The sequence below is a fragment of the Cyprinus carpio genome, unplaced genomic scaffold, assembly GCF_018340385.1.
Source record: "Cyprinus carpio isolate SPL01 unplaced genomic scaffold, ASM1834038v1 S000006593, whole genome shotgun sequence".
Taxonomy (NCBI): Eukaryota; Metazoa; Chordata; class Actinopteri; order Cypriniformes; family Cyprinidae; genus Cyprinus; species Cyprinus carpio.
Window position 1 is genome coordinate 270,965 of NW_024879242.1, and position 14,574 is coordinate 285,538.

Here is a 14,574-nt window from a genome sequence, read left to right on the forward strand (position 1 = left end):
AAAAAAATTATCACAATTTTTTTCATAGCAGTCTATATCGATAATTATCACGATAAATGTCAAATCTTTATTTCTTTCAAGTTTAAAGCCAGATTTTTGCTCCAAAGTGAAAGTTGTAGAAACCAGACCATTAAAGTGGGCTCATTATAATGATTTAACAAAATAAATATCTAAATAGAAAAAAAATATTTTTTTAGTTTCTGCATGTTCTAATGAGTGGTATTGCTTCAAATCAAGAATGACCATGTTTTTTTTTTTTTTTTTTTTTTTTTTTTAAGTTTTAATTAAGCATTGGTCTCCCATAGTACCCATAGCAAAATATTTAAATGTAAAGGCGGCAACACCAAAGCTCCAAAGGTATCAAAAAATGTTTTATTAAAAAAACTATAGCATAGCGTATGTAGTGACATTTCGAGCACGCAGGCTCTTCATCAGACAAATGATCAACATTGATGTACCAATCTTTATAGGCCTACCTATAGTGATCAAAGGTCACATGACCGTACAATATTATCATGATAATAATAAAATCACAACAATGACATATTAACCAAGGAGCAAATAAATAAATAAATGAAACACATATAAAGCTATGCAAAATACAAAATACAAGAATACAATTCTTAATGTGTTAATCAATAACATCAATTAATACCTGCCTACGTAAATAAATACAACTAATAACCAAAAAACATTTATTATATAAATAGATATCTTGTGTTTTAAAGAAATGGACGAATATCAAAGTCCTCATATAATCCTCTAGGGGACAACGTGTATAGCGTATAAATCCAAAAGACCTCACGCTGTAAAAGCAATTTGTTAATATCACCTCCGCGACGCGGATACTTAACTACCTCAATGCAGTTGTACTGAAGAGTGGAAGCTGAGTGTCTCAAATCTGCAAAGTGCTGTGATACCGGACTTTTTGGATCGCGATGTCTAATTGCACATCGATGTTCAGAAATATGAGTTTTCAGAGGTCTGCTAGTTTTACCAATATAAAATAAACCACAAGGGCAACGCAACAGGTAAATGACATTAGCCGTCATACACTACACTAAATAGTGCCTCGAATATTAAAAATTTTACACTTGTGAGGATATGTAAAGGTCGACATCTTATATGTGAAATTGCACTGTTTTTTGCAAATTGCACTGACAGTTACCACATCTGTAATTCCCATATGGTATTTTGTTCAGGAAATGAGCAGGTTTCAAAGCAGCTCTGACCAAAAGATTAGGTGTTTTCTTATACACTAAACGAGGTGGTTTGTCATTTCTTGAGGTTGGGATCACTCTTTACAATATGACAATGTTTCAATAAAACATTATCAATATCCTTCGAAACAGGCGAATATTGGATATAACAATTAACACAACACGTTTTTTTAACGAGACTTGTGACGTCTTTAAAACGACTAACTGCAGACTGAATCCACTCTTCTCGATATGATCGTTTTCTGAATCTCTCTGATAAAATTTGTGATTGCTGTTGAAAATCTTTATTACTGCTACAAATACGGCGAACACGACTAAATTGGGAAATTGGTAACGAACGCTTTAATGACACAGAATAATAGGATTCACCATGTAAGATAGTGTTATGGTCAGTTGGTTTGCGATACAAAGTAGTTTCAATGCCTGACACGTTGTCCCCTTTTAAATGAGGACTTTAATATTCATCCATTTTTTTAAAAAAAAACACAAGATATCTATTTATATAATAAATGTTTTGTGGTTATTAGTTCTATTTATGTACGTAGGCAGGTATTAATTGATGTTATTGATTAATACATTAAGAATTGTATTCTTGTATTTTGCATAGCTTTATATGTTTTATCTTTATATTTTTTTTTTCTTTGTTTTTCTCCTCGGTTAATATGTCATTGTTGTGATATTATTATTATCATGATAATATTGTATGGCCATGTGCCCTTTGATCACTTGGAGGTAGGCCTATAAAGATTGGTACATCAGTGTTGTTAATTTGTCTGATGAACAGCCTGCGTGCTCGAAACGTCACTACATACGCTATGCAATAGTTTTTTAATAAAAATTTTTTTGATCCTTTTGGAGCTTTGGTGTTGCCGACTTTACATTTAAATATTTTTCCACTTGTTTCTTGCTTTTGCCAGCTTTTTTTCCCATAGTAGCATACATTTAAATCATGATAAACACAGTTAAAACCTCAATACCGTGGTGAAAAACATAACTATATGGTTTTTAGGTAGCCTATTTGTATGAAAAACAGTAGTCTAAAAACACTCTGTATAAATGCACACATGCTACAGCCTAATCACAAATACATAGGCCTACTATAATTATATACCATTACTCCTGTTATAAAATTTAATGTGAATATCCCACATTTCTGCCACAATACCATGGTGCAGTGAGTGTTACTCCAGTAAATCCATGGTAATGGAATTGATGGCGATTTGTTTGTAAATGATGGCTATTTGTTTGACAAGCCTTCTGAATGTCTCGTTCAGGGGCGCCATGATGCACGTCTGGGTCATGCTTGTCATGTGACACAACAGCCACGATAGCACTGAATAACGGATATAGGCTTTTTTTTTTTTTTAAAAGGATTCCAAACATGCTAACTATATCAGGAAATATGCTAACTATATCAGGAAATATCTCAATTCTCAAATGTAAGTAAACGTGTTTTGCACCAGGATTGTTATTTGATCAATAAATGGTGATGGGCAAAGTAGACTAATAGTGTAATCTATTAACTACACATAAAAACCTAACTTTTTACTTAAGTACCAGATATGGGTGTCATGCCATAAAAATATTTTTAATATGACTGACTTTGTATTCAATGTGAATTTCATAACAATATTGTAAGTTACTAATTATAACACTTTAATTTTACAGAGAGCAAAGAACATTTACATTATCAAAGAACATTTTCATTTAGTCTAGCCCAGTGGTCTCCAACCCTGCTCCTGGAGAGCTACCATCCTACACATTTCATCTCCAACCCCAATCAAACACACCTGAAGCAGCTAATCAAGGTGTCCAGGTCTACTTGATAATTACAGACAGGTGCGTTGGATCAGGGTTGGAACTGAAGTCTGCAGGACGGTAGCTCTCCAGGAGCAGGGTTGGAGATCCCTGGTCTAGCCAAAGTTCAGCGGTCTCAGAAACTCCCATTAAAATCACTAGCCGCATTTCCACTGTCGGACCAGTGCGAGCCAGGTTTTAAAACGGGCCGGGCGGGGCTAATAGCCTCGGGCCAGTAGCACCGAGGCCAAAATAGCACTGCGTTTCCACAGTCAGGCCTGAAGCTCCGCTGCGCGTCACTAAAACCCACCCTTTACACGCCTCCCAGGAACAACGTCATGCAACCCCATCGTTTCACCAACAAAGAGAAGTTATCAGAAAACTAAGAAATAAGTCACTGGAACTAGCGTGATCACAAAACGAACACGATAACAGCGGCCTTTTGTTTGCATGCTTTGTTAATAAATATTCAAATTCATAAGCATCGATGTTTTACTATAAGTGATACATTGATCATAATGAATCAATTTATCAGGACTCAAAATTAATCACACAGAAATAAATGTATTTCTATTTTATTTATTTTTAACGCTTATGAAAATAGCCTGCTTATTCAGTCGAGTCTGTTTCTGTTTATTTGTAGCCACAGTAGCCTATATGCGTCACATTTAGAATGAATGATAATAACTCTATTTTTATAAAAGCACCCGAACAAAAAAACATTATTATATTTTTATGATAGGCTACGTGGAGCTAAACTCTCGAGACGAGACTTATGACAGATAATATAAGTTACTAAATAAATACACGATTGTGATAGAGAATAAGAAGCTGACGTCTGATTTCTCCAAGTGGTTGCATTTACCATCTTTATTATGGTAACGTTAATGTTTAGCATGCATAGTCTTTTAAATATTCCTGCCTTTTATGGTGATTATAATCCACATCGGATTGCGTTATTTCAAACACTCGCTGCTGACTGAAAGTGAGTTTTGAGGTCAGCTTATTTTTAAAAGTTTTTAATGTTGATGTTATAGCTGTTATCTTTCTGAAATGAATGGTGCTGACGCTCTCCAGAAGTGGGGAAACTCCGCCTTTGTTCATAACCACTCCTCTAGCCCCAGCTGGCCCGCTTTGGCCCAAGGTTTTCGTCGGGCCAAAAAACCCTGGCCGTTAACCCCGAGGAAGCCTCGACAAAGCACGATCAAGCCCCGGAAGTGACAGTGGAAACGCGACTGGCCCTGGCACGCACTAGCACGCCCGCTTTTGGCCCGACAGTGGAAACGCGGCTACTGAAACTGTTTACATTGTGAAATGAATATCTTACTTGCATTCGTACGCACTTCTGCACATTGTTGTTTCTGATGAGAGAATTAGCCAGATAATTCAGTCAGCAAGCGAACAAAACATCACGTTTCAGCGATGACTCATCTGAACGCTTCTGATTGGCCATTGAATTCATAAGCTAAACAGAATCATGTCTGATTGGCTATCATGCAGCATTCTGGCTCAGCGCCAGCACACAGATTTGAATTTAGCAGATGATGCTGTGCCGCACTGACAATCTAAGTGATTGTATCAAATATAAAAAATATATTATTCGGCTATTTTTTGGTCCTCTGGAAGGTGCATTTAAAATTCACTTGGCTCAGAAATCTGAGGGGGCACGTGCCCCATCACCTTGAATGGTCTGGTCTCATTGCACACAGTGTTTCTCCTGTTTGGCTCTAAACTAGTTTAAATCACAGAGTCCTGGACCTCACAGTGCTGTTTAGAGCGACCCAGAAAAGAACCAAAAGACCTACTAAACAAACGCATCTGCTGTAGTGAGCTCACACCGCGCGGCAGTTTGATCTTTGATCCGAGTGAATAAACAGTCCGTGAGGCACGATTCAAATGAGTCACGCTGTTTCGTTCCGCTTTTGGTGCATATACATTATATGGAACATTTATCAAACTCTTCATATCGCCTTATCGAGGAAAATTAAATCGCGATAATTATCGTTATCGAATTATCGCCCAGCCCTGCTTAACAATATCCATCCCTAAACAGCACACAAGTTTTTCATGCTTTTAAAAACTGCAGAGATATCCTGCCATAAACAGGACAGACGTGAGGCTTTTAATTTATATGAATTGTCTGGTATGGCATCTCTTTTAGTGTGAATTATCATGTGATGATTAAATCCTTGTTTATATATCCATATTGAGAAACTGAAAGGCTTTTACCTAGCATGAATTAACATGTGAGTCTTAAGGTATCCTTTACGTGTGAAAGACTTTCCACATTGAGAGCAGCTGTAAGGCTTTTCTGAAGTGTGAGTTACCAAATGAGTCTTAAGGTGTCCTTTCTGTGTAAAACTCTTTCCACACTGAGAGCAGCTGAAAGGCTTTATCCCAGTATGAATTAGCATGTGATTCCTCAGGATTCCTTTACTGATGAAACTCTTTCCACACTGAGAGCAGGTAAAACGCTTTATTCCAGCATGACTTAACATGTGAGTGTTAAGGTATCTTTTATGTGTGAAAGACTTTCCACACTGAGAGCAGCTGAAAGGCTTTTCTGAAGAGTGAGTTGCCAAATGATCCATAAGGTCTCCTTTCTGTGTAAAACTCTTTCCACACTGAGAGCAGGTGAAAGGCTTTATTCCAGCATGAAATAACATGTGAATCTTAAGGTATCCTTTACGTGTGAAAGACTTTCCACACTGAGAGCAGTTGAAAGGCTTTTCTGAAGTGTGAGTTACCAAATGTTCCTTAAGTTGCCTTTTCTGTGTAAAACCCTTTCCACACTGAGAGCAGATAAAAGGCTTTATTCCAGCATGAATTAACATGTGATTCTTAAGGCTTGCTTTCTGTTTGAAAGTGTTTCCACACTGACAACAGCTGAAAGACTTTTCTCCACTATGACTTCTCATGTGTTTCTTGAGGCTTCTTTTATGTTTGTAAGCATTTCCACAATGAGAGCAGCTGAAAATACTTTTGACTTCTGTTATCTGAATGCTGCAACTCACTGATTTTTCTCCAGTGATATCATGATCTTTCTGATCCTGATGTGTCTCCTCCACTTCATTCAGATCTTGTCTTTCTTCTTTCACTTTCTTCAGGCCTAAAATTAAAACATTATAGTGATGAAAATCAATTGTGACATTTGGAAAATAAAAGGAAAACATTTTATTACAAACGAAACCACTGTCAAAACTAGGGGTGTAATGATTCATCGATATGGATCGATACATCGATACGATGTCTGACGATACGATGCATCGATGCCACACGTAAAATATCGATATCTGAAATATAAATAGGCACCTTATTTAGCACTTTCCACATTTTCACGTAATGTCCGTCTATGCATTATCGCCAACGCGTGCATTCTCGCTCAAACTCAGGGATCAAGACTCGGTATTAGGACTGCTCAACGGCACAAGATGCTCGGGATTTTTTGTGGAACAGTCGAGTGCTGTGTGAGAAGTTTTCAGCGCACACATCTGAAGCGCGCGCACACAGACAGCCGCACTGCGCAAATACTAAATTGAGCTCTCTTCCACCTTTTTTTTGTGCATGGATGAATAAATACAGACAAAATTACATCAAAATGCACGTTTTGGCGAATTACCTAGTAAACACAGTCGTTTAATCATATGTCTTAATGTAAACAGTTCAGAAAGAAAAGGCATGTGTAGCTTATATTAAATCCGTGCTTGGTTCTTAAAGTGAAAGCAAACTAATAATACATCTAATGCTGTCAAAGAAAAATACAAGTGCTCACTGCTCCTGACTAAATAACCTTTGTAAAATCAAAAACGATTAATCTATATTTAATTTATACAGTGAAGACTATGGAGTTATTTTACATTTGATTACTACATTACTGTACCATACCTTAAATTGTATTTTAGACTGAGCTGAAAACCTGAAAAGCAGTTTATATAACTGTTTTAAAGTTTATTGAACGTGTCTTTGTTGTATTGTATTTATTTTCTGCTATTGCTCATAATTTGGTTACCTGTAGAAAAGATTTTTAGCACTGAGCACTGATTTTTAGCACTGAGCCCATAGTTCCAGCCAGAATTGTTTTTCCAATTATTTATTTTCTGTTTTATAAAAAAAAAAAAAAAAAAAAAATATGTGTAGGTCTATTTTTTGTTGTGAATGTCCCAATTGAGGTACACAATGTGAAAATTTCAGATAAATTTATATGTTATATATTTTGGTTGCATTTGTGAGTTAATAAAAATGTAGATGGTTGTTTAAAATAGATGTATAATATCAAAATATCGATATATCGATCGATATACTTCTGTATCGAATCGTAATCGTATCGTAAAATTTTTTGAGGTATCGGCAAATATCGTATCGCTGGGTATGAGAATCGATATTGAATCATATCGTGACGAACCATCCGATTTACACCCCTAGTCAAAATTGTCCCTGTTCACACAGATCCATGAAAACGACTAACACACTGCATTATGCTGACAAGCCAGTAGATGGCGATGTCACATTGTTAAGAAAAACTACACATACAGTATATAGGCTGAACATGTAATTAGGGTTGGGAATCGTTAGGAATTTTCCGGTTCTGATTCCGGTTCCTCTAAAATCATTAAATAACTATTAAAAAATAGTGGTAAGGAAAAATGCACAATACTCAACTTCTCAATACTGTTTATTACTTACTGTCAACTTAATTTAAAGGTTGGCAATGTCAAACATATGAATTATTATTTAACAAAAGCCCCTTTCACACTGCACGTCGGACCCGGAAAATTGCTGGAATATTGCTGGGTCGCCTTCTGTGTGAAAGCAAACACGTCCCGGGTTTGAATCCGGGATTGGTCCTGGGTCGGGGACCTAGTAACATTGCCGGGTTCAGTCCCGGAACGAGAGCTGTGTGAACAAAAGCCAGACCTAATGCTGTAAAGGGTGTGTCGTAGTGATGACGCACATTATCGCGCGACACTTTTAGCAAGTGTTTTGAATGAAGATCAATGTTTGGGACGAAACAAATATGTGCAAACTGTAACGAAGCAGAGATCAGTTAGTTCCTCACTTTCCGCGCTAAAGCTGAGATCGTTCGCCAGCTTCAGTGAAAGTTAACGTGCCTAGCGTTCTCGACTCGTACATTACATGTCACACCCTGATATCACGTGTCTTCACTGGACCTTTACGGGTTGTGTGTGAACGCTAGGGTTGGGAACCGAAAACCGGTTCTTATGCAGAACCGATTCTGTTTTTTTAAAAATACCGGAACCGTTCGAAATTCCTACGTTTCGGTTCCGAAAACGGTTCTTGTGCGATGTGTGTGCTAAGGGTGTAACGATACGCGTACCGTGTACCGAACGGTTCCTGGGCAAATTCCAAATGGAAGTGATCATCCCTGTCCCCTTGGAGTGGGGACTTTGGAGTGAGCAGGGCACGTGCATGCCATTATGTAGTCGTTTGGAATGCACTTGGCAAAAGGAGTGATGTCATTTCCTCATTATCTGTGACAATGCTGCACGGCGTCCGTCAGCAGATTCGCTGATGGACACCAGCATAAAAAAAAAAAAAAAATTTATATATATATAATTTTTTATATATTATATAGCATATTTGAAAAACTTGTTTAAAATAAAAAAAAAATGTTTATTTGCAACAGTTATGCTGACAACAATAAAAAGTCATTTATGACATTAAAACAGCGTCATCTGCTGACGGACACCGTGCAGCGTTGTCACAGGAACATCGTCTTCTCAACATGATGTAAACGCACTAATAGCAAAAGTGTTTGTGGGCAGATCAGACTCTGTTCGTATTTCGCAGGCAGGCGGGGATTATGCAAATGTGTTACCCAGTGACGTATATCGGTAACAGGCAAAAGATTTGAAAATGTAACGACTCGTAAAGGCGACTCTGAGTCGACTTTCTCTTTTGAGAGACAATATCTTTATTTATCATGCACTTTTTTGATTAACAACTTTGCAGATTGTTTTCATTTAAGGATAGCTACGTTATAAACTGCAAAAGAGAGATTTTTCAAAAACCCATATGACCTGCTCTTTAAGGTACATACATGCAGCTGAACTACCATTTATTACAAAGTTAACTGAATTACTATTTATTACTTGTGAATTAATATACTATAAATATAACTAATACATATAATTTATAACTAGGTTTTATGCAGAGACAGATAGGGAAAATGTATAAGACAGTTTCAGAGGTGTTCATTTGAACAGAATATTTAATTTCCATTTTTTTCCTTCATTTTAGGGAAATGACCAGGTGTCTTAACCCCAAATACCACCCACCCTAATTGTTTTTCAGACCTGCCACAGCATACAGTAATCCTGGATGTCAGAACTCGCTAGAATTCACTCTATCTAATGATAGACAGATTTCTTGAGCAATATCCTGCCATCCAAGCAGCTTCCATGGACCCAAGGCTGAGAGGCTCAATGGAGAGGGACAGGTAGAAGAAATTAATGTGATACAGGATAACTGATAATGATCAATCTGATTAATTGTATAATGGACAATTTACTAGATGCAAGATTTAATGTTTGCAAATTTCAGATTGGAACGCATCACTGACGAAGACCTCAAAAAGGCAGAGGACTTTACAAAGCTCATGAGTGTAATGTACACTTCCACTCTATGTGTATCGAGTGACAGTACTCCAACCTGTGGCCAAGTCCTTCCTATCTTCCAGAAACTTGAAGAACACTTTCAAGTTCAAGAAAATGACACACTCTTTGTGGCTGGAATGAAGAAAAAGGTTTGGGAAGATCTGTCCAAGCAGTACCAGGTACAGCAGACAGTAAAATACACTACCCAGCTACAGAGCTACCACTTGTTATTTCATGATGATATTCATGACATACCAAGTACAGATTACTGCTTAGTGCTTCAGTACCGTTTACAGATTACTTGTTTTGAATTTATTATCTTAAAGAATGAGGACATCAGGCACTTCCTTGAAGAGGCTACAGTGATGGATCCAAAATACAAAAATTAAACACAACACATACAACATTTTGAATAGCTTCAAACACGCCACAAAAAAAGCACAAAACAAGGTATTGTTAAGGTACTTTCACACACACACACACACACATAGGGAACAATGTATACTGTCTGTGAATATCCGCTTCTAATGCGAAGCTCTCTCTAAAGGTTTCAGAAGTGCAGGAAAGGGGAAAAGGCCATGAGCAAGAACAGGACAACACTTCAAAGGTGAATGCAAACTCACAATACAGATACATTGTCTGGTGTTGTTGACAAGGATATATACTGTTAATATTACTAACTAATGAACACTAATTGTCTTGCTTTTTAGGAAGTGCCTTGCAAGAAAGTAAAAGAGTGTCCATTAGCAGTTCTGTTTGAAAAGGAGGATAAAGCTCTGCAGGGCCAGGGGATTGTGCTTCCAAATGCTACTGGCTTGTCAGTTGATGAGAGAGTTGACAGAGAACTTCTTTTCTACAAAGAATGGTCCTCAATCCCCACCTATGAAGACCCAGCTGTTTGGTGGTGGGAGAAGAGAGAGGCATTGCCTATTCTGTTTCACCTGTCTGAATCGTACATGTCTGTCCAAGCATCTTCTACTCCTTCAGAGAGGGTATTCGCCACTGCTGGAGACACAATAAGCCAGGAGAGGTCCCATAGTTGGTGGTGTCCAGTAAACGACCAACTATGGCAGCGATCCAATGTGTCCTTGTATTGAATCAAAGACGGAGCCGTTTAGTCCATGTCAATTTTTTTTTTTTTGGGCAAAACTTAAGCCCTTTTGACATTTTGCATGCGTGCTATATTAAAAAAAAAAAAACGCCTCCCAAGACAACTCATTATGGAGCTGCTGGACCTTCTCAGACCTGCGCTTGCCAGGCTAAAGCAGCGGAATTTTGCTTAGCTTTGGTAAGATATATCTTTCGAGTCTTCTTAGCGTGCTAAGAGTGAGCGTTATCGGGGAACCTCATACTTGCATAACAATAGCAGTCTATTTATTCAGTGGTCCAAGCTGAAGTCAGTATGTACAGTACAGGTCAAAAGTTTGGAAACATTACTATTTTTAATGTTTTTGAAAGAAGTCTCTTCTGCTCATCAAGCCTGCATTTATTTGATCAAAAATACAGAAAAAAACTGTAATATTGTGAAATATTATTACAACTTAAAATAATAGTTTTCTATTTGAATATACTTTAAAAAAATAATTTATTCCTGTGGTGCAAAGCTGAATTTTCAGCATCATTACTCCAGCTTTCAGTGTCACATGTAACATCCAGTCTATCACATGATCATTTAGAAATCATTCTAATATTCTGATTTATTATGAGTGTTGGAAACAGTTCTGCTGTCTAATATATTTGATGAATAAAAGGTTAAAAAGAACTGCATTTATTCAAAATAAAAATAAAATTCTAATAATATATATTCTAATAATATATTTTCTTTACTATCACTTTTTATCAATTTAACACATCCTTGCTGAATAAAAGTATTGATTTTATTTAAAAAAAGTATCCTAAAAAAGTATCACATGTTCTGAAAAAATATTAAGCAGCAGAACTGTTTCCAAATTTGATAATGAATCATCATATTAGAATGATTTCTAAAAGATCATGTGATATGATCCTAAAAAATCAGCTTTGCATCACAGAAATAAATGATAATTTAAAAACAATTATTTTAAATTGAAATAATATATCACAATATTACATTTTTTTTCTGTATTTTTGATCAAATAAATGCAGGCTTGATCGTCAAAGGCTCATTAAAGTATAGGCAGCACCATCAAACACCTATATATACTTAAGTGTATGCAAAATCATTAATGACAATATGGGACAAATATAATGTAATTTAGTGGCGGCAGGTGCTGCGCGCTGCCGGTACATGTAGAGTCAGACAAAATGACGTGCATAGTTATCAAAAAAAAAAAAGGCGTGAATGCGCGTAGTCGTGAGCAACGGCGCGCGTCTATGTAATGCGCGTCATTGGAATCAATGTGCTCAGTAATTAAAGAGGCAGGGCGGCGTTTCTGTTATTTGGTTACATGTGCATGATGTTATAGCTGCCTACAGGGAATCGGCAGGTATCAGCAATTCAAATGTTATACTTTTAAAGTGGTCATGCATTTATTATTATTATTTATAATGTTTTTACATAGAAATAAATGATGATTTTTTTATAGTCTCTGATTTGAGTGCTCTGTTTCCATGTTGTGACAATGCTCTCCGTTTTATATCCTACACTAAAAGCCTGTTTGCAAACCTGCTGCAAAACTGTTACTGATTAACCAAAGAATCCAAAGTTAAATGTAACTTACCGAACAAGCAAACATTCACATGGTTGAAAATAACCACAGTCCTAATGACTACACTTTTTTTTAAACAAAATTAGTATTTTCAGTCTCACATGCGCTGAGTTCCACCGTTTTACGATTTCAAAACACCGAAAAAAAAGTCAAATAATTTTTTTTTTTTCTGTGATGGATCAAGCACATTTCCACAAGAACTTTGAAACGTTGATTTAAGACTATTAAGACTTTAAGATTTAAGCTAGGGATTGTTAGCTTAATATACCACAAACAGTAATCAAAGATGAATGAAGAATAAACCCCAACCTCCTTGTTCCTCTTGTTTTGTTCTCCAGGGTTCTGGTTCCTCTTGTTTTATTCTCCAGGGTTCTGGTTCCTCGTGTTTTATTCTCCAGGGTTCTGGTTCCTCTTGTTTTATTCTCCAGGGTTCTGGTTCCTCGTGTTTTATTCTCCAGGGTTCTGGTTCCTCGTGTTTTATTGTCCAGGTTTCTGGTTCACTCGTGCTCTCCTTACTCTCTTGTTTAACAAACACCATCTTCACAGCAGCAGATCTCAGCTCAGATGATACTCCTCCAGATATTCCTGCTTGCTTCAAAACTTAGTCACGACTATGAGGATGAAAATATTACAGGTATTTACTGACCTGATTCAAAAACTGTATTTTTCTATTTACAGAAAAAACATTTCTAAAAGTTTGTATTAAAACAGCATCACAACCAAACAAAACAGAGAGCACGGTAAACCTAAACTTCTTCCTCCGAGGTTTAATAGTGTTTGGCAAACAAACGTATGTGTCTTAGCGCCACCCGCTGGACTGGAGTGTGTAGCGGTCCCCAGCTGCAGAACCGCTGAACCTTTACGTCTATTGATCTGTAATTATAATATTGCTAGAATCCCTTACAATTTATCCAAATTTTACAAACAGGCTTTACTTGCATGGTCATTAATCTTTAAGCACAATTTCTCCCCTCACCGGTACTTCGTTTGGAACAATCAAGACATTGTATATAAGAGAAAATCTTAGTTTTTTAGTAATTGGTTTGAGAAAAACATTCTGATTGTTTCCCAGTTATTTAACTCAGAAGGTCTTCTTTTAGGTTACGAAGAATTTATATCTAAATTTAATTTTCCAGTAACTCCCAAAGAATTCTCTATTGTCATGGACGGTATGCCTAAAGGAGCTGTTATGCTTTTAAGGGACTCTGTTAGGTCATCCAGCACTTTATCTATTTCTTTAGATCCATTTGAAATCCCAGTAGGAATCCTATGCTTTTTGTCACCTCCTTCATCACGTAATTATAATAAAAGATCACTTTTTCAAAAGGAGATTGTAACAACTCCATATGTGATGTCTTATTGGAAGAATGTGGTTGATCATATTGATTGGAAAAAAGTATGGACTCTGTCTTCGAAATATATAATAACTAACAAGGTTAGAGAAATCTCATTCAAATTGTTACACAGGTTTTACCCAGCTAAAGTATTTTTGGAAAGGTTTAAATCAGACATAGATACAAGCTGTTCTTTTTGTGGTGACCCTAATGAAACCGATATGCATATCTTTTGGGATTGTCCTCACACACAGCTATTTTGGATTGAATTCTCTAATGTTATCAATCGCAGTGTGCTCCAGGGTTTCTCTCTGCTTTTTAAGGATGTACTGTTTGGCTTCTTTAATGTACAAAAAAATAAAATTAATGAATATTTTATTATTAACCTATTATTACTTCTTGCAAAATTTCATATTCACCGCAGTAAATTCACTCGTCAAAATCCTTTATATATTGTTTTCGAAAAAGAGGTTCAACAGTATATCCAAACTATTTAATCTTCCAAGAATCTTAAAGCTTTTAAAACAATTAATTTATTTAATATTTTTAATTTATTTCGTTAAAGCTTTTGTTTTGTATTATTTATTTACTTTTGCATATGTCTATAAATGGTGCTTTGCCTGTAATATCACCTCTTTGCACATAACGGTGATATTATCTGTATTTGTATCTTTGGTACCTTGGCATTAATAAATAATAAAAATAAATAAATAAACAAAAAGAACCCTTAATTCACAGCAGTCTCAGGACACCAGCGCCAGGCCAGCAGCGTCAAGCCGGAAGTCGGCGGAGCAAAAGTTATCTTACTAAGCATAGCGCCACGTAGTGTTTTGTATCACTTCAAAGTGTTAATCTACGTTGATGTCAAGTCAGCATTTTATTATAACGATTTAATCAGATGATAGATAGATGAGGTAGATAG

At 36.4% G+C, this 14,574-nt stretch overlaps 2 protein-coding genes across 2 annotated transcripts in view; both read right to left on the minus strand.

The window, feature by feature from the left end:
* The window catches only part of LOC109055588 (zinc finger protein 239-like), a 309,104-nt gene that overhangs the window by 207,145 nt on the left and 87,385 nt on the right, over positions 1 to 14,574 (minus strand). The gene's annotated exons all lie outside the window — the stretch shown is intronic.
* On the minus strand, positions 4,828 to 13,103 carry LOC122144121 (gastrula zinc finger protein XlCGF8.2DB-like). Its single transcript, XM_042754789.1, has 2 exons — positions 12,628 to 13,103; positions 4,828 to 6,126 (listed from the first exon to the last, which is right to left on the minus strand). The coding sequence occupies exons 1-2, from the start codon at positions 12,854 to 12,856 to the stop codon at positions 5,243 to 5,245; spliced, it is 1,113 nt and encodes a 370-aa protein (XP_042610723.1). The 5' UTR covers positions 12,857 to 13,103; the 3' UTR covers positions 4,828 to 5,242.

Excerpts from the sequence above, each read along its gene's own strand:
- LOC122144121 (XM_042754789.1), bottom strand. The coding sequence starts at position 12,856 with ATGGTGTTTGTTAAACAAGAGAGTAAGGAGAGCACGAGTGAACCAGAA. Across the intron at positions 6,127-12,627 it reads AAAACAAGAGGAACAAGGAG|GCCTGAAGAAAGTGAAAGAA; the intron begins GTTGGGGTTTAT and ends TTTTAATTTTAG.